The 23363-nt window shown below is 35.8% G+C and overlaps 2 protein-coding genes across 2 annotated transcripts; both read left to right on the forward strand.

The window, feature by feature from the left end:
• The first annotated feature begins 641 nt into the window (after positions 1-641).
• spa17 (sperm autoantigenic protein 17) lies at positions 642-10446 on the forward strand. The gene is made up of 7 exons (XM_043259875.1): positions 642-749; positions 1043-1214; positions 1385-1455; positions 1535-1581; positions 2031-3450; positions 7337-7535; positions 9713-10446. The coding sequence occupies exons 2-7, from the start codon at positions 1061-1063 to the stop codon at positions 9760-9762; spliced, it is 1941 nt and encodes a 646-aa protein (XP_043115810.1). The 5' UTR covers positions 642-749; positions 1043-1060; the 3' UTR covers positions 9763-10446.
• Positions 10447-15915: 5469 nt separating this feature from the next.
• Positions 15916-21560, forward strand: hepacama (hepatic and glial cell adhesion molecule a). The gene is made up of 7 exons (XM_043259874.1): positions 15916-16162; positions 17893-18231; positions 18305-18586; positions 19817-19910; positions 20199-20266; positions 20686-20756; positions 20838-21560. Exons 1-7 carry the CDS (start codon positions 16075-16077, stop codon positions 21150-21152), a joined length of 1257 nt encoding a protein of 418 aa, XP_043115809.1. The 5' UTR covers positions 15916-16074; the 3' UTR covers positions 21153-21560.
• Positions 21561-23363: the final 1803 nt, after the last annotated feature.

Here is a 23363-nt window from a genome sequence, read left to right on the forward strand (position 1 = left end):
AAACAACATCATTGCATTTGCATTGCATTGTGGTTTTAGTGATTTTTGGGAAATATCCACTTAATTCAGCTACCTTTTTGTCATTTATTACTTCCCATTGTTTAAAACAGCGCCCAAAGTCAGAACTGTTTTATTTAACTTTTTTTTATATTATTATTATTATACAAACATTACAAAATAGATACGATAGAGCCAGTAAACTTTTGTTTATGAATATGAAATTTAGCTAATTGAAAACATAAACTAATTATGCAATATTTTCCTGTATTTTCTTTTGAGTAGTCGTACATTCCAAAGAAAGCATCTTTAAAACAAAAGTAAAAGTTACTCGCAAAATAAGATTGGATGAATACTAAAAAAATCTGACCAACTTTTTCAGTGTAGGTGCACCGCCGAAACGAATGAAGTCTTCATCAGATGAAAGGCAAAAACTGCAGTTCACTTTAATATCAGACTTATATTTCTTAAGAAAGGTCTTAGTAGGGTAACATTTGTGAATCAGTTTAAATGTTATTTCCTTTATTTTATTTGTAAGCAGATACCTCTGAGGCAGTGTCCATACTTTCTCCCAAGGACGTCAGAACTATTAAATGATTCAGACTGGATCGTGAATCGTTTGACTCACGATTCGCGCGCATCGCCGAATGAACATGTCGAGTCGTAACGTTTTGACCCTCTCCGCTATCTGTAGTTGGAATCGCGTGTCGGTTGCATAGCAACGGTCGTCAACATTCGACTTGTTTTGAACGGTAAGAAACACCACACCAGTACAGCTGGCTAAAAGATTAAATATGCATTGACAACCGATATAAAATGAATATGTCTTTCATTTTACAAAGAAAAAAAGGCTTGTCTTTCATTTAAATGATGTTTTAGCACAACATAGGTACTGTCAATGTCACTATGTGTATACCTTCCAGTAAAGCTAAACATCTTAATGAGAAAATCATTGCATTTAATTATTTTTCTGATTATGTGGAAAACATTAGTCTACAACACCATTAACGTTTAATGAACATGTCTTTTCCCTAATTAAACCCAGACCTAAGACCTGTATAAGATGTCTGTTCCCTTCTCCAACACAAACCTGCGCATCCCTAGAGGCTTTGGGAATTTATTGGAGGGTCTTGCTAAAGAGGTGTTGAGAGACCAGCCTGAGGACATCCCTGTCTTTGCTGCTCTCTATTTCGCAAAGCTTCTTAAAGCCAGAGAAGGTAACCAAGATGCTTATGTTTAATAGTTTATTGTGACGTTATTCATATATGAGTTAGTCATTATAAGGCAAAATAGATTTTTGTTTGCAAGGGTTAGTATTATTAGATCGAAGTATATTGTCGATGTATGCCTGAAAATAATGTACAAACGGATGCATGTTTTGTTTCAGAAAGTGGCCTGGACCCAGCAGAGTGGGGTGCGAAGCTGGAAGACAGGTTCTACAATAATCACTCATTTAAGGTATTTAAAAAAAATGAGACAACACTCTTTGAACCTGTACTAGTTTCTTCTAACGTCGTATTTGTTCTTCTCAAAACAGGGCACAGCAATACAAGGAAACTACATTTCACCAAAAATAAATGCAAGGTCTGTGAATGAGGATGTGTGATTTTACTCTTTCACTCCCCCTAACAGTTTTACAGATGAGAGAAACAGCTAAGACTGAAGTGTAGCAGTGTGAGATTTTAGATTGAAGTTTAGACAATAAAATGAAAAATGACTCATAGGATTGCCTGTAGTTTTGGCATGATTTCCTTGATTGGGGTTGTATGTTTTTGCAGTGCAGCAGTTTTATAGCAGGATGAACACTGGCGGGTGGCTTTCTGTTTCTAAGGCAGAGCTTCGATCATTTGATCAAGCAGAGGGTGGCTTTCAGAGGATTGATTGTAGTGTCAGAGCCCAGATATGCATTGGCGTTGTGCATTAGGATTCATTTATTACTCCTGTTGTAGTTGTTTGTGCTTTTATTTACTTACATTATCAATCACTGTTGCATATAAAAATGTATCCTTGCCTTCTTACATGTCAATTTTCAGAAACAACGCTGGCCGTTCTGAAACTGTTGGAGACAATGAAACCCTAAGCTCCCCATTAAATGACTCCGGCGCTAATAATTCAGAGGACACTGAAGTAAAGCAAAATTATGAGTTAGAAAAGAAGCTTGATGAGGAATCCGGTGAGACTGAACATGGACCTGATGTGGATATTCCCAATGTGGAAACGGCAGATGTTGATATATGTGCTCCAGAGCTAAAAGACCCCAGTGGGATTCCAGAGCAAGCGTCAGAGGTAGAGAAGGATGATGAGATTGCGAAAGAAGTTGTAGATATTGATATTTGCAGATCAGAACTTGAGCCTACACCTTTGCCTTCTTTTGGTGGTCTCGCAAATGTGGACGTATGTGCTGAAGAGATAACCTATCCTTCTGAACCTACTGAGAACAACAGAGACTTGGAAAGCCCAAAATTGAATGAAGGAGAGTTTGAAACACGTGATGAATCTTTTGTTGAAACCCCTTCATATATCGAGCAGGATGTAGTCAAGCAAGCAAGTGAGATGTCTGATGATGGTGATTATGATGATACTGAAGATGCTGAAGAGGGAGTTTCAGAAATGGCTGATAATTTATTAGAAGACACTAATCCAGAGGAGAAAAGCACTGAGCAGATTTCTGTGGAGGAATCAACTGAAAGTGCTACTAAAAATGCAGTTGAAGTAGAGCATGAATCAGAGGAACATACTGAAGAAAAGGATGGCTTACCAGACCACGAAAACCAGGAAGAGACCAATCATGACTACAGCAGCACCAAAGATGCAGCCGATTCCACTTCTGATAATAGTAGAGCACTGATGGAAATGAAAGACACAGACATTGACTACGATGAGACATATGACAGTAAAAGCGAAGTCATAGATGTTCTAGATGAAGTGCTCCATCACTGCTCTACTCATACAGATGAGCATACAGCTGAGAACAGTACTGATGAACAGAACACCTCTAAAATTATGGATGCCACAGTTAACGACAGTGAAACCGAAGTCACAGAGGACATGATAAGCAATGATGTACTGGATGCTTCTGAGAAAGATCTAAACACAGAGAACGTAAATGAAGGAAGTGATCTTGACAGTGATGCTGAAGAGATGGATCTGGACATTTCAAACATGCCTCAGAAAAATTTGGTAAAAACTAAAGATGAGGAGATTGATTTAACCCATGATACTGAACCAGAGGAAGATATTTTGCCTTCTGAAGCTGAAGAAGCTCATCCTAGGCCTTTGGAAGGAGAAACAGAGGTTATCTCTGAAGAACATCCTACAGAGGCACAAGAACAGACTGAAAACACTGAGAATGAGGCAAATCAAGAGGATCACGTGGAGGAGCAAAAGGATGAAAGCCAGGAATCGACACTTGAAAGTGACAACCAGGAAAATCCTGACAGCAGTGAACAAAAGGTAAAGGTAAGATCTTTTCTTTTTTACCTCCCTTTCATTTGGTAAACAAAAATATGGTATTTGTATATAAAATCAATAAAAATAAAGAAGAAGCTGCATAGGCCCATGTTTATGAAATATATGCATTGAGCCAACAATTACTGTTTCACATTTTATTTTTCTATGATGCTCATGTTTTGCAAATACAGAGCACCACTTCCCTTTACTGCAGCGCTCCTTTACAATGTTTACTGTGCTCTAAATATTTTGTTGTTTTCATTACGTTGTGGAAGTACACTACCACAACATTGATCATATCAACTTCAATCTTTTTTTTGCATTTATTTTTAAAGTTCAATGAATGTATCATGTTAAACAATTGCGATGTCGATATTGAGCAAAATAATCGTGATCATGATTTTTGCCATAATCCAGCAGCCCTGCCCCATCCTGATGTGCAGGCTATTCCTTTTATTGTCCCAAGTTAGTAAGTAAAAATAAAATCTTCAAGGACTTGTCAGATCAACAGTATGGCTCTGTGTCTCTCTGGAGAACAGTGATTGAAGATGTCCTGAAATAGTCCAGCTGGCGAGTGCAAACTGCAAAAGGGTCATAAAAGCTCAAACCATACATACATCTCATATCATATAAACATACGCATAGACCCAAACAAATGATTGCAACATTTCATAAAGAGATATTCAGAAAGGTTTCGATCTTATAAAACCAAAAGGTCAGAAGAATATCCATATGCTTCTTTTAAGGGGTTCGAATGAGACCGATTTGGTGGTGTTTCCATGGAAACATTTTACAGACCGTTTATGTGAGGGAGAAACTGATCTAGATTTTGGAGTTGTGTGATATTTCCAAAGAAACAGAATATCTACCCTATTAGCTGCTACGCTTTTCAATCCTCATCCAAAGTGGAGTGTTTCGAGTTCTGTAGGGGTTAATTAGAGAGACACGCACATAACGCAAAGCTTTCTTCTCGCTCCAATGTAGGTCATCTAACCTGACCTATATCAACTCTTGTCCAATGACTTTATACGCTGTAGGAGGAGCAAGGGAATCGTGTAAGTGCTATTTTCAGGAACAATATTCATGGCTATCATCAATCTCTGGCACGACTGTAAAGTCACCTCATCTTCTTCTTGGAAACTCAGTGTTTTAACACTTCGGTGCTCTGTGAACCGACTTCATTAGCTCCCAGCCTTACACCTCCAGCAGATGCCAAGAAAAGAGAACCGATACCATTACAGCACTGAGCTGCATCTTCTCTCTTTAATCTTGGTAGGGTAGGAGGCAGGAGATGCAGCAGTGTTCCAGAGAAATAAAGGGCAATGGATTTACTGTCTGTTTGTCTTATTCTACAGTATATTGCCACAGGGTGGAGGAGGCACGGACTGTGTGGGACTGACTGAGATGTGGGGAGCTGCTGCTAGTATTTTCGTAGCTTATGATGATAGCCCTCAGAAATATTTTGGACTGTGCATATTTAAAGTTATGTTATATAATTGTTTTGGACCATGGCATGTCTCATTTCAAGTATTCTCTCCACTGAAAAACAAGTATTTCTGATCCTATTAGTAACAGGTGTCAGGAAAATGAGAATAATGGCGGTGTAAACGTCAGCATTAAACACAATATTTGCAACGAGCAAAGACCTGCTAGTGACAGTGTCAGAGTGATGATGCTCGAGAGTCGCTCGCTCTCTCTCTCTCTCTCTCTCTCTCTCTCTCTCTCTCTCTCTCTCTCTCTCTCTCTCTCTCTCTCTCTCTCTCTCTGTCCTCCCACCCTACCCTAAGACGCTGAATTATAAGGATAGTTTGAGGAGAGGCGTATTCGTCCAAGGCATTTTGCCCTGTGAGGAGGTTTACGCTCTGTTGCACTCGCAAAAGACGAGATCACGTTTATTAACGTCTGCAATTGCGCGTCATGGATTGTCATATCGTAAGTACAGACCACTTTAATCGTTTTGCTTTATGATATTGAAGTAGAATTAATAAATACATAAAAATAAATCACATCGGCTTGACAGTAAATTGAAACATACGTTAACTTTTTTCTATTGATTTGGGACCGAGAAAAGCTGGACTTGTTTGCAAATAGCCTACTTGTTTTTGCATTTCGAAACTTTGTGTCGGCGCTAAATTGCCAGTAAATATGGGAAGTATTTATGTGTTTATGCCTTCAGATCCGTATGTTGTATTTTTTATACTTTTTAACCCGCTGACGCTTTATTCTTATGCAAATTAGTAAGCTTTTTACAGTTATATTTGTCTATGTTGTTAGTAGTAATGTTAGTATTATTATCATGGATTGGATTTTTAAAATATAAAATATACAAACTGTAAATAGAAATAAAAAAGTGAAATGTCTCAGTTAATGAAAAGTAATAATAAAGAAGGTGGACTCTTGGTGGCGCTATACACAGCTATATATATATATATATATATATATATATATATATATATATATATATATATATATATATACAAACACTATGTTTATTTATTCACCAATATGTTGATAAATAACTTTCTATTAAACATGGCTAAAGTGAATGTAGAATATAGGGCGTGGCTATAATGACTGAATGGATTAAGGAATTTTTGTAAGTCTATCTGTTTGTACTCTTTTTACATGTTTGGTCTGGGTCTATAAGATAATTTTTAAAAAGTAGGCTTTCAGCAGCCATTTGTAGTCAATTGCTCCAAAACTTCTTGGGCAAGGGTCTGAAAAAGTGGTATTGTTATATAAAATTAATCTAGTTATTGGTGTTATAAATTGGTGTTAGCAAATGTCATCTCTTGCTTTAAAATATGAGCAAAATTGTGAGCTTATGGGCTAAAAAAGGTCCTTTTGCTGATACCCCAATTATTTCTAGATTGGGCGAGTGTATAATTTAAATGAACTGATATAGACATGGGAAAGGCTTGTGACTGCGCAGTTTCATTAGAGGTGATCCATGGGTAAGCATGCACTAAGCCTCAGAGGCAGCAGTAAAATGAACAGATGCTTATTTATAAGGATATTGTGGAACGCCTCTGCCTGTGGCCACATATGAGCATGTTGGCAAAATGCTTTTTTAATATGAAAAGAGGCTGATTCTTAGTTAAAAAAGTGGGTGGACATGCTCCTACCAGGGTTTTACAATGGACTTCTGCTCATCACCCTCACACAAGCAGTTTAAAGACTGCCAACCAGCCTCTGCTGAGCCATTTTACATATGCTAAGTTGTTGTGGTGGGAGAAAGCATGTGGTTTCACAGCTTCAGGAAGACTTAATGAGACAAATAACATCACATCCCACCACACACACTGCTTGATGATGTGCGCTGACATGCTTCACAGTGCACAGGAAGCTGGTCACAGTTGGTCTTTGTAGCATCTGGGTGGTTGTGTATTGAAAATAATTGCATTATGTTTCGGTTCATTTTATTTTCATAGGTTCAGGTAATAGGTTTCTTACTCTCTTAAAAATAAATATTCTTTATAGCTCTTTGAAGCACTTTTAACATCCATGAAACCTTTCTATTTTATAAAAGTTTCTTTATAGTTGAAAAAGGTTCTTTAGGTGTTCTTCTAAGAAAAATTGGTTCTTTTTGGAACTGTTCACTGAAAGTTTCATATGAGGACCCAAAATGGTTCTTGCTGTAATAACCCCTTTATTTGTAAGAGTGTAATGGAGAAGATGAGCATTTAGCTGGAAACACTCAGTTTCTGTGGAGCTGATGGATAATGACTCATTGTAAGGGGGCTTATATGGGCAAGAGATGCTAAACCCACTGTGGTGGTATATAAGATCTTAGGTGATAGTCTGAATCACTCTAAACAAGTGTGAAATCAATACGGAATATACCCAGTGTCTGTTTTACTGAATTTATCACTTATAATCCATTATTCAGGAGGAATGCAACCAGCCACAAGAGGAAGAGGACATCATGGACATCCCATTGGATGACCCAGAGGCCAATAAGGCGGCCGCCAAAATCCAGGCTGGCTTCCGTGGTCATATGACCCGGAAGAAGATGAAACCCGGCGAAAAGCCCAATGAGGAGGTGAGCAGCAGTGGTGAGGCCCTCAACGGCAGCCAAGGGGACTCAGGTTAGTCACTGTCCCCAAAAGTCGTAGTCGAGAGTTAGACTTAACACCCATCCCACATGGAGCAGAGGCCGCCAGCTATTTTGATCCAATTCAGTTTGGCAAGACATTCAAAAACCCTCACAAATCCTCACAGAATTTGGCTTTGAGAATAGAAAGTTAACAACCAGAGCTTTGAACTTTAATGAGAGTTCAAGAGCGTGTTGATTTGCTATCTTTCTGTGCTTCGTACCAATGATTTTGAATTTAAAAAGCAGGAAATACTTCGCCCATTATAGTAGGTGAGCCACAATAGAACTCCATCAATCTAAAATGAAATAAAATTAAAAATCCATCAATTATGTTTAATGAGTCATGTCTTTATACTGAGTAAACATAATAAGACGTGCTCAAGGGTGCATTTTAATTACTCTATGAATGCTTTGGATAATTATTTTCTTAATGAACTAATTATTAATGAACACATCTATCTATTAAAAGGCCATTCACCGATTTATAGACAGTCCACTGAGCCACTCCGTAGTCTCTAATATCTGAGTTTGTTGAGAGACACAGATCTCTCATATCTAATTTCTTTTGTGGGTGGTTTAAGCCTCCACAATTCTAGGACTCAATATTAAAGCCTCTCGCAGATTTATCCCCCTTTTCAATTTTCTTTCGGGTGATGTATTTTGTTCTGCTCAAAATTGCATAGTTTTCTAGAGATCCTGGATAAACTGCGTCCCCCAACTCAGTATGCAAATGGTTCTCAAACTGTTGATCTCCAGAGATTCTACTTTGAAGCAACAAATAGGCCAGAGCTGACGGAAAGACCATAACGTTAATGTTCTCACACCAAAGCCTCCATTTGAACTACCTTTATCGGTGTTGTCCTTTGAGGACAAACGGAGCAGATCTGGCCATTTGATGTGGAAAGTGGGGCAAGCAATGAGAATGAAGGTGTCCTTCCAAGCCCAAATATCTCCCCTTCAGCTGTGCCGCTCCACTCAACCCCACCTCTGTGCCGAATTTAGGCCTTTCCCAAGCAACATCAACCCAGTTCTCGGTTGCTAAGCATTTTATGTATGGAAGTGTTATTTTTATCCTCAGGTGCATCTGCATCGCTGAAACGAGGCTGTGCTCTGTTTTACTTGGACAAAAATAAAAGACAGTCTCAGAAAAAGATCAACTCAAAAACGATCGATATGTAGTGTTCTGTCACAAACGGTATATTTTATGAAGAATGTAGCTGTCAAGCACTGCAAAGTACCATTTTCTTATTCACTGTTTTTGTCTTCCAGCACAAATATCTAAACATTATAATCATGTATAATAATAATGAACCAAGGGTTTAAGTCATTAAGTTTTTTTTATTAAAAAAATGCATTAAAAAATTTAAATTGGTAGTACTTTAAAGTACTTATATTTTTATTTGTAGTTTATATATATATTTTTAATTAATTAGTATATACAGAATATATAAATATGCATGTATATATATATATATATATATATATATATATATATATATATATATATATATATATATATATATATATATATCGTGATTAATTAAAATGAATTAAAAGTTTTTGTTTACATAACATATATGTGTGTACTGTGTATATTTATTATATATAAATACACACACCTGCATGTATATATTTAAGAAAAATATGCTATGTTTATATATGAAATATTATAATATATGATAGAATTTATATGACTATAACTATATATATGCAGATACATGTATATATTTTCTAAATATTAATAAATATACACAGTACATACACATATATTATGTAAACAAAAACGTTTCTTTTGGATGCAATTAATGACGATTAATTGTTTGACAGCACTAAAAATGTGTATATATATTTTTTTATTTACATATATATATAAATATATATATATATACATATATATATATATATATATATATATATATATATATATATATATATATATATATATATAGTTTTCTTTGGAATTTACTTTTTATACCCCATTGACAGATATTTTTATTGATATTCTTTCAGATATTTTTTATGAATGTTTTTGTTGTTTGTAATGGAAAACAAAACAAAAATATTTTTTGCAGTGGGTGATATTACATCATCGTCTTGTTACAGTATACAGCTGTTTGTTTCCAAAGCGAAGTGCAGTAAATCTAAAAAAAAAACATATTTTGCAAGCAGGGGGAACAGACGGAGTAGAGACAGACGCCACATCTGGACCAGAGCAGTGAAGACGCTTCTCAAGGTGGACGGCTTATAGGACGCTTTCTCCAGGGATTTTTTTTTTTGTGTCCAAAAAAAGTAGTAAAATTAGGCTGGATATGTCATCTGATATGTGAACTCTTTCTCTATTTTCTGCTTCTTATCCAGTCCGGGTGAATATCTGCTCCAGCATGCTTTTGCATCCCACAAAAGGCATCTGTATACTGTATATCTGATATTTGTATAAAACAGAGAACGGGGAGTGTAGAAATTAACACAAGCTTCTTCGGTCAGACAGTCAAGTAGACTTAAAACAATGCATCATGATTGAGGTTTCTCATTTTTGTTGCTTGATATTCCTTTCTTGTGGTAGTATGTTAATGATTGCCTTGATTTGACCATGTAGCCACTATCACTTTAAGATTGAAATTTGTTTATCAAAGAATGTTATGAGTTGTTTATAATAGCGTCGACTGATCTGTTCGGTTTGCTACCTGTAATATGTTGAAAATGAAATCAGAGCTTCCAAAGCAGCATATGGCATGGCAAGATTATAATTTATTTCCGTTTAATTTGTAAGTCTTTTAAGGTAGTGCGTATCATTAGAAATATAGAAATTGAGTTGTGAAAGCTTAATGAGAGATCACCTTGCATGTTGACATCAGCATCAAGCTCTGTATCAGTTGAAAAATGAATAAAAACTCAGAAATGTGCGTTGCCTGCAATGAAAATGATTTTGTGCAGTCAGGGGCTGATCATTAGTCTTTTGAAGTCCTTATATAGAAAGTCCAATAACAAACAGCCAGTTACATATATGCAGCAGAAATTGAAATATTAACCTACACATCAGTCTCATTAGTCCTGCTGGAGCTTCTCACTGGAGGGCTCACAGCTGGAAGGCTGTGCTAATGAGACCTGGACAGTCATTTATCAAGGTCAAACTGCCACATTCCCCGCGCTACACTCAATATTGCATGTCAAAACAGCATTTAGGCCTATAATAGCATTAACTGTTTTCTAATCCGTTCCAGTGTGTAGTTTTTATGATAAATGTGCATGTGCCAGAGCTATAATGAAAGAAATCTAACATAAATATTGTTTGATAACAATTTGTAATATAAGTAAACCACAAGGTGTGTGAGAAATTGTGTTTTGTACTTATGACTAAAGGTCATCCCAGCATACACGTTTTAGTAAAAAGACTGTTTGTTTAGAAATACAGTACATTACTGTTCAGTTTCTTTATTAAAGCAGTCTAATTACATTTGATTATGTTTTTAAATTTAAACATTTAAAACAGGCAGGGTCAATCTTACAGTATTACTCAACACTGATTACTTGAAATAGAATTCTAATCATTTCATTTTAAAGCAGAGCCAGCCCCTACAAAATCGAATTCAGCACCTCTTCTTTCTTTGATATTGTTCTGAGGTGAAATACAAATTTAAAATCATAAGACATAGTTTAATAGCTATGAAAATGTTTCTGAAATCGAATCTTTCCTCAGCTATACGACAGGAAACACATAGCAATGCCTTGGAAAAACAGCTATTTTAAAAAATAAAGCATATAGACAAACCTAAACTGCACATGAAACATAAGCATGAGTCCTATTCTGTGTGTCCTAAACTCATGAAATATTGGTGTCTCGTATTCAATTTGGGAATGCAATCAATTAAATCTGTGTATGCGTGTGTGAAAATGTTTAGATGTCTGTGAGAAGAGGATTAAATTATTATCTCATTATTATTATCCACTGATTGATTATTTGCTTATTAAATGTCCATTAATTCATTATCATTTTCAGTCGGTGAGACCCAGTTCTGTCTGTGCTGTAAAGAATCGTTCATACAGTACCTGTTTTGTAAACAAATCACTTAAATTTCAGACTATTCATCACACAAAAATATCAAATGATTTTTATAATACTGTAATGTAGCTTTTTTGTCTTTTTTGAAGCTTGAAATTTCCATCCATTCATTGTAAAAGTGTCTCATACAGGCTTAAAATGACATGAGGGACGAGTAAATGACAAAAGTAGCATTTAAAGGTTAATTATCTCTTTAAAAATGAGATGTTCGAGGACATAAAAAGGGATCTGTTTCCCCATGACAGTATTAATCACTCAGCCACTGCATTAAGAGCTGCACTTAATTAGACTGTGTAATGCAATCCTTAATTAAAGACATACGGCACTTGGTTAATCTTGTTTTTCAATTGCGTCTCAGCTGAGCATTTATTACGCAATGAATTACTTTCTTCAATGGGAGTAACTTCATAAATCCTGCTTTGAAGGTTTTAATATTTCTCAGTGACTGATTATATCTGATGTTTTTCGGCCTAACTTATGAAGCTGATTTCCTCAAATCTAGGGGCTTTCGATCCATTTTCGTACAGACCTTTAATATTTCTAAACTTGGATAGGCAGGAGGAAAAACCGGACAAGATGTCCTCAGCACACAGCAACAAAGACCTGCCTGTAATTGTCATTTTTTTGTGTGTGGCTCAACTCTTCTTTCCCGGGTGTGAAATGAGCGTTGGAAGTCAGTCGCCCACGTTCCCTCCTCCGCACGCAGGCCTCAGCTTTAGGGGCTCCGATGTAACCTCCCGAAATGAAGTCTGTCACTGGCTCCGCGACTTACAGTCTCCTCACAACATTTTTACAGGTTGCCTATGGCAACACAAAGTGCCATAAGTTCTGTCTCAGACTGCTGTGTGCGTATCCCATGATTCCTGCCCTCTACAGACTGCTGCTGACGACGCAGTACTTCCGACCTGACAGCTGCCACATGCCAAAAAACACTCAGCTAACCTGCACAACACAGACAAGTTATGATGTATTTTTAGCCTGTAAATTATCGGATTAAACTTCAAAACGTGTGCGTGAGTGGATTTGCATAACCGTCGCGGCTAGTTTTGCCTCAGAGAAGCATGCTAGCATTAGCATTGGCTGGCCGCTACATCTGTAGAATCGTGTAGCTTTTAATTTCTGGACCGATACCAAAATGTCTGTTGTACATTTCAACACCTCTTTAACTTTTCAGCGCTTAATTGGTTCTTATGTATTTTATAATAGCACTACACCAAACCCTCCAGCAGAGGGAGCCTACATATAACAAGTTTAGCTCTCACAAACGGATTCATAAGGCTGTTACGTTTATTTTTAACATATTAAATATTAAAATAGCTTTTTAAATCAAAATTAAAAATCCCATTTGAGATGGGTTAAAATGGCACAAAAATGAAAATTTAAATACAAATTAATTGCATTTAAATAGATTTAAAAAATTATCAAAATGAAAAAGCAATAAAATAACTAAAAATGAAGTTTAATTTAAAAATAAATATATGATTAAAAGCAACTTTTACATTATTTAAAAAAATATAAATCAAATTTTAAAACAACATGTAAAGCGTTCTAAAATAATTACATTTATGAATTAGATATAATTTGAAAGAAATTATAATTACAATGGCAAACAGTTACTCTGAAACAGGAAATGATAGTTGAAGATGGAAGTTTTAATAATTATTGCTTGAAAAATAAGATAAAAGGTACATGAAGGGTGGGGGGGGGTGTAGCAGGAGTTTTTTTAACAATTGTTTTTTTAACAAATGTTTGTTGTTTTTGTTTTTGGGGGGTTTTTTCTATAAAATGTTCTGGCATCTCATAAAGTCCAGAGCAATATAGCTTCAAGAGGATATTGTGTGAGGATCTTTCATGCTTTCAGTGCACTATTGACCTTGGATGTTCCCACTGACTCTACTTGACAGATTTCTCTACAAGATGAGAGAGTCCGGGAGGACTTTTATCCTTCGGAGGACAAAGGGTAATGCCAAGCTTTGCATGAGTATGTTTGTGTCTAAGAGCCCTGCTGAAGCTTTGATCAGCCAGAACAGAGGAGAGCCTTGAGGATAACAGACTGTATGTTCTGTGAAAAGCTGCTTCTTTCTGACATTCTTTGCCGTTTTGCATACATCATCTGCTCTTTTTTAGTGGGAGGGTCACATTTCAAAGCCTGATATGGAATAAATACAAAGTCTCGATGATCAATTTTAGCTCTCCTAATTTGCTGTCTTAGGGTTGGAATATTATCAGAAATGTACTCACCCTTTGACCATGCTATATGTAGATCGTTTCTTCAAACTTGCATTGCATCACTTGCTTCCCAATGGATTCTCTGGAGTGAATGAGAGTCCAAATAGCTGAGGAAAAACATCACAATAATCTACAAGTAATGCGCATAACTCCAGTCCATCAGTTAAGATGCATGTTTATAAGAAACAAATCCATTAATAAAACCTTTTTAATTTCAAACTGTTGTTTCCGGGTACAATAGGAATCCATAATCTATGATTTTGCCTTTCTTTATTGAAAAAGTAGCCTTGTCTGTATCAGGAGAGAAATATCCACAGATCAAGAACCATGAAAACAGTCCTAAACAAATACACTATAAATTAAATATATTTTATAACCTGAAAAAAAAATCTACTCTGCTCTACTACCATTTTTAACAATAATACATGTTTTTGAGGGGGCAAATCATAATATTAGAATGATTTCCGAAGGAAATTTTTTCTTTGAACGCAAGAATATATTTTGTGAAAGAAAAAATTGGATCATGTGGATATTCTTGTACACTCATAGTGAATATTTTCTTCTGTCTGTGGGGGTGTGAGAAAACGGCCAGTCAGATGACCACAGCATCAGCTGACCACTGCAGGACAATGACATCAGATTCTAGACAGACAAGTAACGAACAGACCACAATTTCATGACACATTATTTTTTCTTTTTCTAGTCAAGGAAGTAATTACAACTTTAAACTGAAAACTTCCAACTAAAATAAATCATTATATATATATATATATTAAGACATTATCATTAATATAAATGTAATAAAATTATTTAAACTAAAATTATTTAATAATATTTCATTGTTAAAATAAATAGTAAAATGATATTTATACTTCACAATTATAATTATAATTTAAATTAATTGTTCTATAGGTAATTCATTCTATACGTAAGTAATTATTTTTTGCAGGAATTGTTCATTATTTTAACAGAAAAAATGTTTAAAAAAAAAACCTACATAAAAACGGTATTTAACTGTAAATTCCTGTAAAATTTACAGGGAAAAACTGAACTGAAAAAAAAACTGAAACGTTCTCAGAATTCCCTGCATTGCATTTCATTTTTTGTTTGAATTTGATGTTTTTACTTTAAAATCAATATGTTTCTTCTTAGTTTTTCTTATAATGTTTACTAGGGTTGTATGCTACATCTGATGTTCTTATATTAATGTTTATAGCATATTTGAATCTCTCTATGATGATATTTAGTGTTTGTGTGAATGGCACTGAGCACCTTCTATAATGTTACTATTTAAAGGCTGCTTGTGATTGGCTTCGGTTCATCATGTGACTTTCACATCACCACCTGCATTCGATGGTTATCTGTGTATTTTAAAGGTACAAAAAAGATTTCAGTACTTAGGTTAGTTGGTATATAAACATTAAATCAGTAAATGAAAATATTGTATTTAACTGTCAATCTAACTCAAAACCATAAAATGTTGGTATTTTTTACAGTAGAATTCCGGCGACTACAGCTACCAGTTTTTCACCATAGATTTTACAGATTTTTTATTTTATTTTTTACAGTGAAATCATCCAGCTCTTGTGCACTGAAGACTGATGCCTTAGCAACCTGCAGGTCCTCTTTTCATCTGCTGTGGCCTGGTGGGTCAAAGATATATTGGTCTTAAAATGTGCTCATGTAGGAGGGCCTGGTAATATATATATATATATATATATATATATATATATATATATATATATAGTTTTTATGTTTTGTCATTTTTTTCATCACACTTTTTTCTTTTCTTTTATTACTCCTCCTAGCACCTCCTTTTAGCCACCTGTGGTTCCCCTAGATCCCATTGTCGGAGTTATATCACACAAATACGCTCTAATGCTCTAATATCGTTTCATATTTTACTGCTCAGATCTGTCACGTAACAGAAATAAGAACAAAACCAAATGTCTCAAACTCGTCCCAGCGCCTTTACTGCAGAGACAAGCACACACATGCACAACTGCACACACACAAAGGGCCCCTGAAAATAATCACTGTGGAGAACCTTATAAAGCGAGCGAAGCGCACACACACATAGGAGCTCGCACATAGAGCTGTTGTTCGGGCTGGGGTCCTGAGAGCGGGGTTCAGTGCAGCCAGTGTCCCGTCTGGCAGGAAGCACTCTGCATTCTCAGCGACGTGCCTTGAGTGGACAAATCATGCTGATTGTGTGGGAGAGAAACCCAGCGCTGCTCGCAAGATGAAGGCAGAGAGGGAGGCATCATGCAAAGAGACAGCCGTTCCTTCAGCGTTTCTTCTCCTATGGCTTTTTATCTTTTCTCTGGCAGGTAAGACAACATCATGACTTTTCTGCTGCGCATGGTGAGGGAAAACTTTCTAAAGAAGAGGAAGAAGAAAAAAGCGTGTGTTGTTGTCAGTTTCACTTTGTGAGTGTCTGTTTTGTTTGTGGGTGGCTGGGTGACACATATCACAAATAGAGCCGATTAATTAGGGCGCTTGATGTTTTTAAATGTTCTGTTTTATTAGAAATACGGACGTCAGAAGGCCAATAGCATGATTACACGGCATAAACTTAAAAAAATGACAAAATGCATTTTTTTAAATATATATTATCACACCACAGACCAGTTTTTTGCATGTTGGCCAAAAAAAAATTTTTTTCTTTAATCTCCATCCATTTATTATTTGCGGAAAAAAATACGTTTAAAACAATCACTACGGCATGAGTGAGTTGGCATGAGCTCGATGACGTCACATTTTCTCAAAACCAGGTACAGATGTAAAGGGGCCGAATGCAAGAACATGCCCTAACTAATGCCCAGTCTTCCTTGGAGAGCTTTGATTAGCAGAATCACTGGGCCCCACTGTCTTCATCCCCCCGTCCACAAAAGAGCATGTCTCTTGCACCCTGTCCCTGATTGGAGGAGAGCGAGCCTACAATCCAGACCTTTGTTAGCTCATCCTGGCAAGACCTCAACACTGAGAATTGTTGCCACAGCGATTGAGCCATGCCACACTGACTCGCACTGCCCTGGCAGAGCCGGCAAGGACATGTTGGCTCACTCAGGAGCAATAAACACAAAGCTGTTTACCAGCAGGTGTCTCACTGGAGAGTTCAAGCTATGAGTATCTGTGGCTCGTACTGCAACAACTGACATGAAAATAATAAATCATTTCAGTTAGGATAAAAAAATTGAGACAAAATATTAAATTGAACAATGTACTATCTAATATATATATATATATATATATATATATATATATATATATATATATATATATATGTTATATATAACATTTGTAATATAGAAATTATTGTATAAATTACTCTATATATATATATAGTTTTTTGGGGTTTTTTGTATTCAACCATTCTTTCTGGTCCTCGAATCTGATTGTCTGAGTGAGTGTAATATTGTAATATTCGAGTGATGTTTTAACTCCAGCTGTTATATATGCCTATAAACTCATGTGACATTGTGCACATATATATTATTTAAAATAAAAAAGAAATTATTGTATATTGTATTGTATTACTCTTATATAGCCTACATAGAGTACTTATATATAACAATTCCTATATTATATATAAACTAGACTTTTTTTTATTTGATAATTTACATTGAATAGTTATATACGTTTGAATGATATAATTGAATATTAATATATTTTTATAGAAATATTAGTGAAAAGAGAAAAACGTATGATGCATTGAAATATAGTCATTTTGTGTAGTTTTATTGGAAATCAAGATAATATTTATTAATACAAAAGCCACAGTACATTTAACGTATTTAGGCAGGATGTATTTGTAATATGTATACGTTTTACTCTAGTCAGTGAATACAGTATTGTACAGTATTGTGAAATGCTATACAAATAATACTTTAATATATAAAATAAATAGTAAATCTAACTAAATCTTGCTTTGGGAGTTATTATATCTTTTTTCCTTACTGCTCAAGGCCATTTACCACGTATTGATTTTTTGTGGCAACATGCCCCGATTGCTGGAGCGCCACTTTAATGTGTGAATGTGTTCTCTGTATGTATTCAGGTGTATGTGGGGTGAACATCAGCTGTCCGTCTCCTCTGGTGCGAGGCACACTAGGAGGCTCAGCTCTTCTCTCTGTGACCTACACCAGCACCAGCTCCGACCAGCCCGTTATTAAATGGCAGCTGAAGAGGGACAAACCTGTCACTGTGGTCCAGTCCATTGGGACGGACATCATCGGGAACCTGAGGCCCGAGTACCGCGGGCGAATCCTCCTGTACGAGAACGGCTCCCTGCTTTTGCATCACCTGCAGCTGTCAGACGAGGGCGCCTATGAGGTGGAGATCTCCATCACCGATGATACCTTCACTGGGGAGCGATACGTCAACCTTACTGTGGACGGTAAGACAGACTTAGACATTTCATTTAAGTAAGGAATAACTGTCCTTATACATGTTGTCCTGTTTTATCACAGTTCCAGTGTCCAGGCCTTTTGTTCGCATGGTAGCTTCATCCGTCCTAGAGCTGACTGAGTTCTTCATACTCAACTGCACTCACGACAGTGGCACCAAACCTACCTATAGCTGGCAGAAGGGCGGGAAATCTTTGACCAATGACTCGCGTCTGCTCCTGTCACATGACCAGAAGGTCCTGACCATCTCCCGTGTTGTGATGTCAGATGACGACGTCTACAGCTGTAGGGTGGAGAACCCCATCAGCAGCATGAAGAGCATGCCTGTCAAACTCACCGTCTACAGTAGGTGTTGAGACTCCTTGATCCGGGAAATACGACCTGAAATGTTGCATTAAATTTTGTCACATTATGTAATAGATACCAACTGGAATGCAAAGTAATCAAAAGATGCATATAAGAGGGTAATGACTCATTATTTGATCGTCTTCGTGTTGTTTTAGAAATTTTTGTGAAACATAAAGAACAATTTTACGTGGCTCTTTTCCAGGAAATAATAGCTCATAGAGACCATGACTGTCAAAACCCAAAAAGGAAAAAAATAAAAAACAGTAAATCTCTGCATGACTTGTGTATTCCAAGTCTTCTGAAGCAGTACCATCGTCGTTGTAAACAAAAACTATTAGAAATGGGTTTTAGTAACCAAAATAAAGCTGAACTCAAACAAAGTGTAAATATTACCCGAAACCCGAAATGTTGTCTTCCAACAAACTTAAAAATAATAAGTAAATATAATAATGTTTGCAAAATATTTTATTTTATAGAAATATTTACTTGTAGACATTTAGTCAACTGCAGCGATCAAAATCAACAAAAGAGCAATGAGATGCGAGATGATATGCATATTTAAATGTGATATTTAAAATTAAAACAAAAAAACCTATAACAAAATTGCTTAAAACAAACATGGAAACTGAAAGGATAAAAATAAAATCATTAAAACGTATAAATAATGTCATAAATTGATGTCATAAAAATATCAAGTCATTTTGAGCGCTTTTATAGAGTTTTTGAAAAATGACGGTCATAATCGCTGCGAAAAAGAGCAGCAGATTCTTCAAAAACTGAAGAAAAAATAAATAAATAACAGTAACGGCTTTGGAACAGCATGAATGTGAGTGCGAAATGAAAGAATGTTCATTTTGGTAGTTGTTTATGAAAAGGGGCTGATGAAGGAGATTATATATTTATATTATAGTTTATGAACAAGTGTTTTGCTCCACTGGAGCTCAGCTGATCCTCTCATCCATCTACCTCTTCACTTGCACACATTTCTGTCAGAACACTGAGCCCAGCAGGGTCCTGCATTCCCTCCGCACAGTCTACCCTTTAAAAAAAGCCCCAAGTTACCCCATTCATTCTTGCACTTGGTATTCCTGGCAACCTGCGTAATCGATCTTCCATTCGAGGTCCCTTTAATTTGCACCTTGTCTACAGAGCGCTTTGGTCCTTCAGAGTGTTTTCTGGAGAGGAATGATGTCTAAGTCACCCTGTATTCTCCTTTAAATTTTGCAGGACGGAGTTCTCTCTATATCATCCTCTCCACGGGAGGCATTTTCTTACTCATCACCTTGGTGACCGTGTGCGCCTGTTGGAAACCCTCCAAAAAGTACCAACTCTATTGTCCTTATCCAGTATCTTTGATAGGTCTAAAGCAAGCCGCCATAAATCTCAACAGCTTGCACTGTTGTTGCAAGAAAAGTCTTTGTGCTTGAAATGTTAGGAGGTCAAAGTTCCACAGATCAGAGCAACCGATTAAACTGGAAAGAAGTCGCTTTTTTACACTTTCTACACATAGGCTTCTGTGTGTACGCCACATTAATATGGTATTGAAATTAATATATCAGTCACAGTCGTGTATGCTGCTAACTGAAATGCATCATTCTTCAATCTGCAGAAAAAGGCAAGAGCTTGCCGGACAGAGCAGACAAAATGTAGCAGAGCAGAGCAACGGCAATCATGAAGGTAACAAGTCACTGTTGTAGAATTACTCTCAATGTTAAGTGAAAAATATTTTAAAAATGCACTTAGTCATTTATTCTTATTAAAAATATTACTTATAGTAAAATTTGCTACAATTATTAACTTTGTTGTTGCTATTAGTGTAGGAGAATATTCTAATATTAAATTAGCTTATGCTTTCGTTTTCATATTTTACCTTTGAAATTGTTACTGTTTATTTCAGTTAGTTACCAAGGCAAATTTATATATCATTTACATATCTATCTATCTATCTATATCTATATATATATAAACATAAGACAATTTCGTATGTTTATATATTATTTTATTTTCAGCTTTATTTCATCGGGCATTCTTGTATCTATCAATTTATTTATTTCAAATAGCATACTTTTAAATCTTGAACGTTTTCTTTACTGTAGTTGACATTGTGCCTGCTAGAAATTACCAGAACCGTCGGAACCCCGGTGGACTATATGTCCTCAAAGAAACAGTAAGAAATTAGTATTATTGTTGTTTTTATTATTATCATCATTATATCGAAGTGTTGTTTTATCATTGTTATTATTTCCAGGATTTCCCTGATGGAACAGACGAGTCTTCCTGTAACTATATCAATCCGATTGATCCCCTCAGCCCACCTTGTTATCCCAGCATGGCTTCACCTTCTGCACACTCTCCAGATGCTTATATGCAGTCAGGAAGAAGATACCCCCGTACCCCCGTCCCCTCTCCTCCATCAACCCCTCATCCGACTCTCAGTCCACCGCACATGGGCAGCTTAACACGCAAGCCCCACCCTCAGAGACTAAGCCCCTCCCCTCCACGCGCAGAAGACTTTCCGATTGAACCAGAAAACAATATGCACCACCACAGCCTCCCACGATGAGCGAGACAATAGAGAGCTTTGAATGTAAAATGCCAAGGATAATGTCAGATTACGTGGGTAGGGTCATTTTAATTAGTCATTTGTATTAGTTATCTTATGCAAATTTTAGTATTTTATGCTTTTCAAAAGCTATAGGTGAATGATTGGCGTAAAGGACCAAAACTTGTAGTTGTAAAGTAAGAAACTAATTTATCAGAGAAGTACAAGTGCATTATTTGTTTTTGTATACTAATAGAAACATTTGATTTTTATCAGACTGAGCTGTGGTTTACGCCCTGAACTAAACCAATATAATATTTTAAAAAGAACAAAAATCTGTTTCATTTAATCTATATTGAGGATTATTGTGATCTCTTAGGATTTACTGTGAATATTACTTTATGTCAGTATTAAAATTATTTCATTCTTTTTGTTTGTTTGTTTGTTTTCCCACCAAAAAAAGTAAATGCCAATTAATACCTCTTGCTTTCTGAGTGTTCAAAAAGACAAAAAGGCTTTTAGGTACAGTACACGATTGACAATTTACACGTTTTAACCAGCAGAGGCTCCCACATCACTATCAGTCAAAACATCTGCGTCACAGACCACAAATCAGCTACTCTCTCCTTCCTTTTCTTCCTGTAGAACAACAGTTTTTAATTGGATTAGTTTAGTTTAATTTACTGAGTATACATTATATACTCATTATATACTCATAGATTTTCCATGAAGGTTTTGGTTTTGTTATGTCCACATACTTAAGAGAGCATGCTGAAAATGTATATATTGTATACTATATAAATGTAAATCTAAATATTTAATATTAGCTGATGCCGTCATCAGTTTATCCAGTCCTGTCAATCATTTTATAGCCATAGGATTATTTTAAGGAAACAGCACGCTAAGGTTTTCATTACAATTAGATTTGCAAGAAACTTTTTTATTTGTGCATTTAATATATTTTTTAATATATGTATTTTTTTTTTGTTTTATAGGGGGTGAAAGATGATAAAATGCTTATAAAGACTTGTATTTAGTCATTTAGCAGACACTTTTATCCAAAAAAATAATTAAGGAAGTTGCACATTACCTTATAGCATATGGCTGGTATTTGGCTTGGTATTAAATTGGTTAAGAAAAATAAACATTTACAAACTTGTGCTATTTCTTTTGATAAAATAAACCATGAAATACAATTGTATAGGTACAATTAGCTTCATGCCAAACATGACAATTAATGAGGTTAATACAGCACTTAAAAGTTAATATAAAGCAACACTGCGTGTTTGTAATAACTTATAACTGAGATTCAGTGCTGATTTTGGTCAAATGATAAGGCAGAAATATAGTGTTATTAATATTTAATAACATTTAGGGTTAGATACACAATTGCTTTCATAAATAGCTTTGAGTTTTGAATTAGCAGGCTGAAGATGATGTTAAAAGTGCCGTTATCTGAATTACACACAATTACTGATATTATTGGTGTTAGGTTTGGTTTTGCTTCCACTCAAGGGTTAGTAGCTCCATCGCTCTTCTTTGCCTATCAACGCTAGTATTTGACATGGTAAAAGCATTTTCTGTAAATGCTGATTAAGAAAAATGGTTTGCAATCAAGCCTCATGGGAACATGATTTGGGAGCAGATACTCTAATCAGACCAGAAACCCTCAAATCAGAATGTCTGGTTCTATATATATATATTATATTATATATATAATCTATACCGGATAGTGAAATCATCTGCTGGACTGACTTCATTATGCTGTGTTATCAGTTGGGGTTGTTGAAGTCAATACAGTGTGGTTGCTTTTCTCATCTTAACAGGTGAGAGAAACACAGTACGAATCCTTCAAGAAGACTTTCAAGCTTCAGACACAGGGAGTGGGTGAAACATTAAGGATGCTGAAAAGCAAAAGGAGAAGATGAAAGGACCCTAATGGAGGAGTTTTCCATATTCCTGTCCAAATCTGGGTTTAGACACACATCCATAAACTGAACAACCATAAAGCCTTTTATTATCAGGATAATGTCTTCCCCTTAGATCCTTTATTATTGAAATATGACCGGACTCTTCTCTTTTGTCCCATGATTAGCAGCAAGCATATGCATTTCTGATTACCCGAGGTGTGATTTTCTTTCTCACCTAGTTACACAAGCTTTTAAATTTATGCTTTTGTGCAGGTCCATTGTAAAGCTGCTTTCGGTGATGCTGAAAGTTATACTTGAACTT

This window comes from Puntigrus tetrazona, chromosome 15 (assembly GCF_018831695.1).
Source record: "Puntigrus tetrazona isolate hp1 chromosome 15, ASM1883169v1, whole genome shotgun sequence".
Taxonomy (NCBI): domain Eukaryota; kingdom Metazoa; phylum Chordata; class Actinopteri; order Cypriniformes; family Cyprinidae; genus Puntigrus; species Puntigrus tetrazona.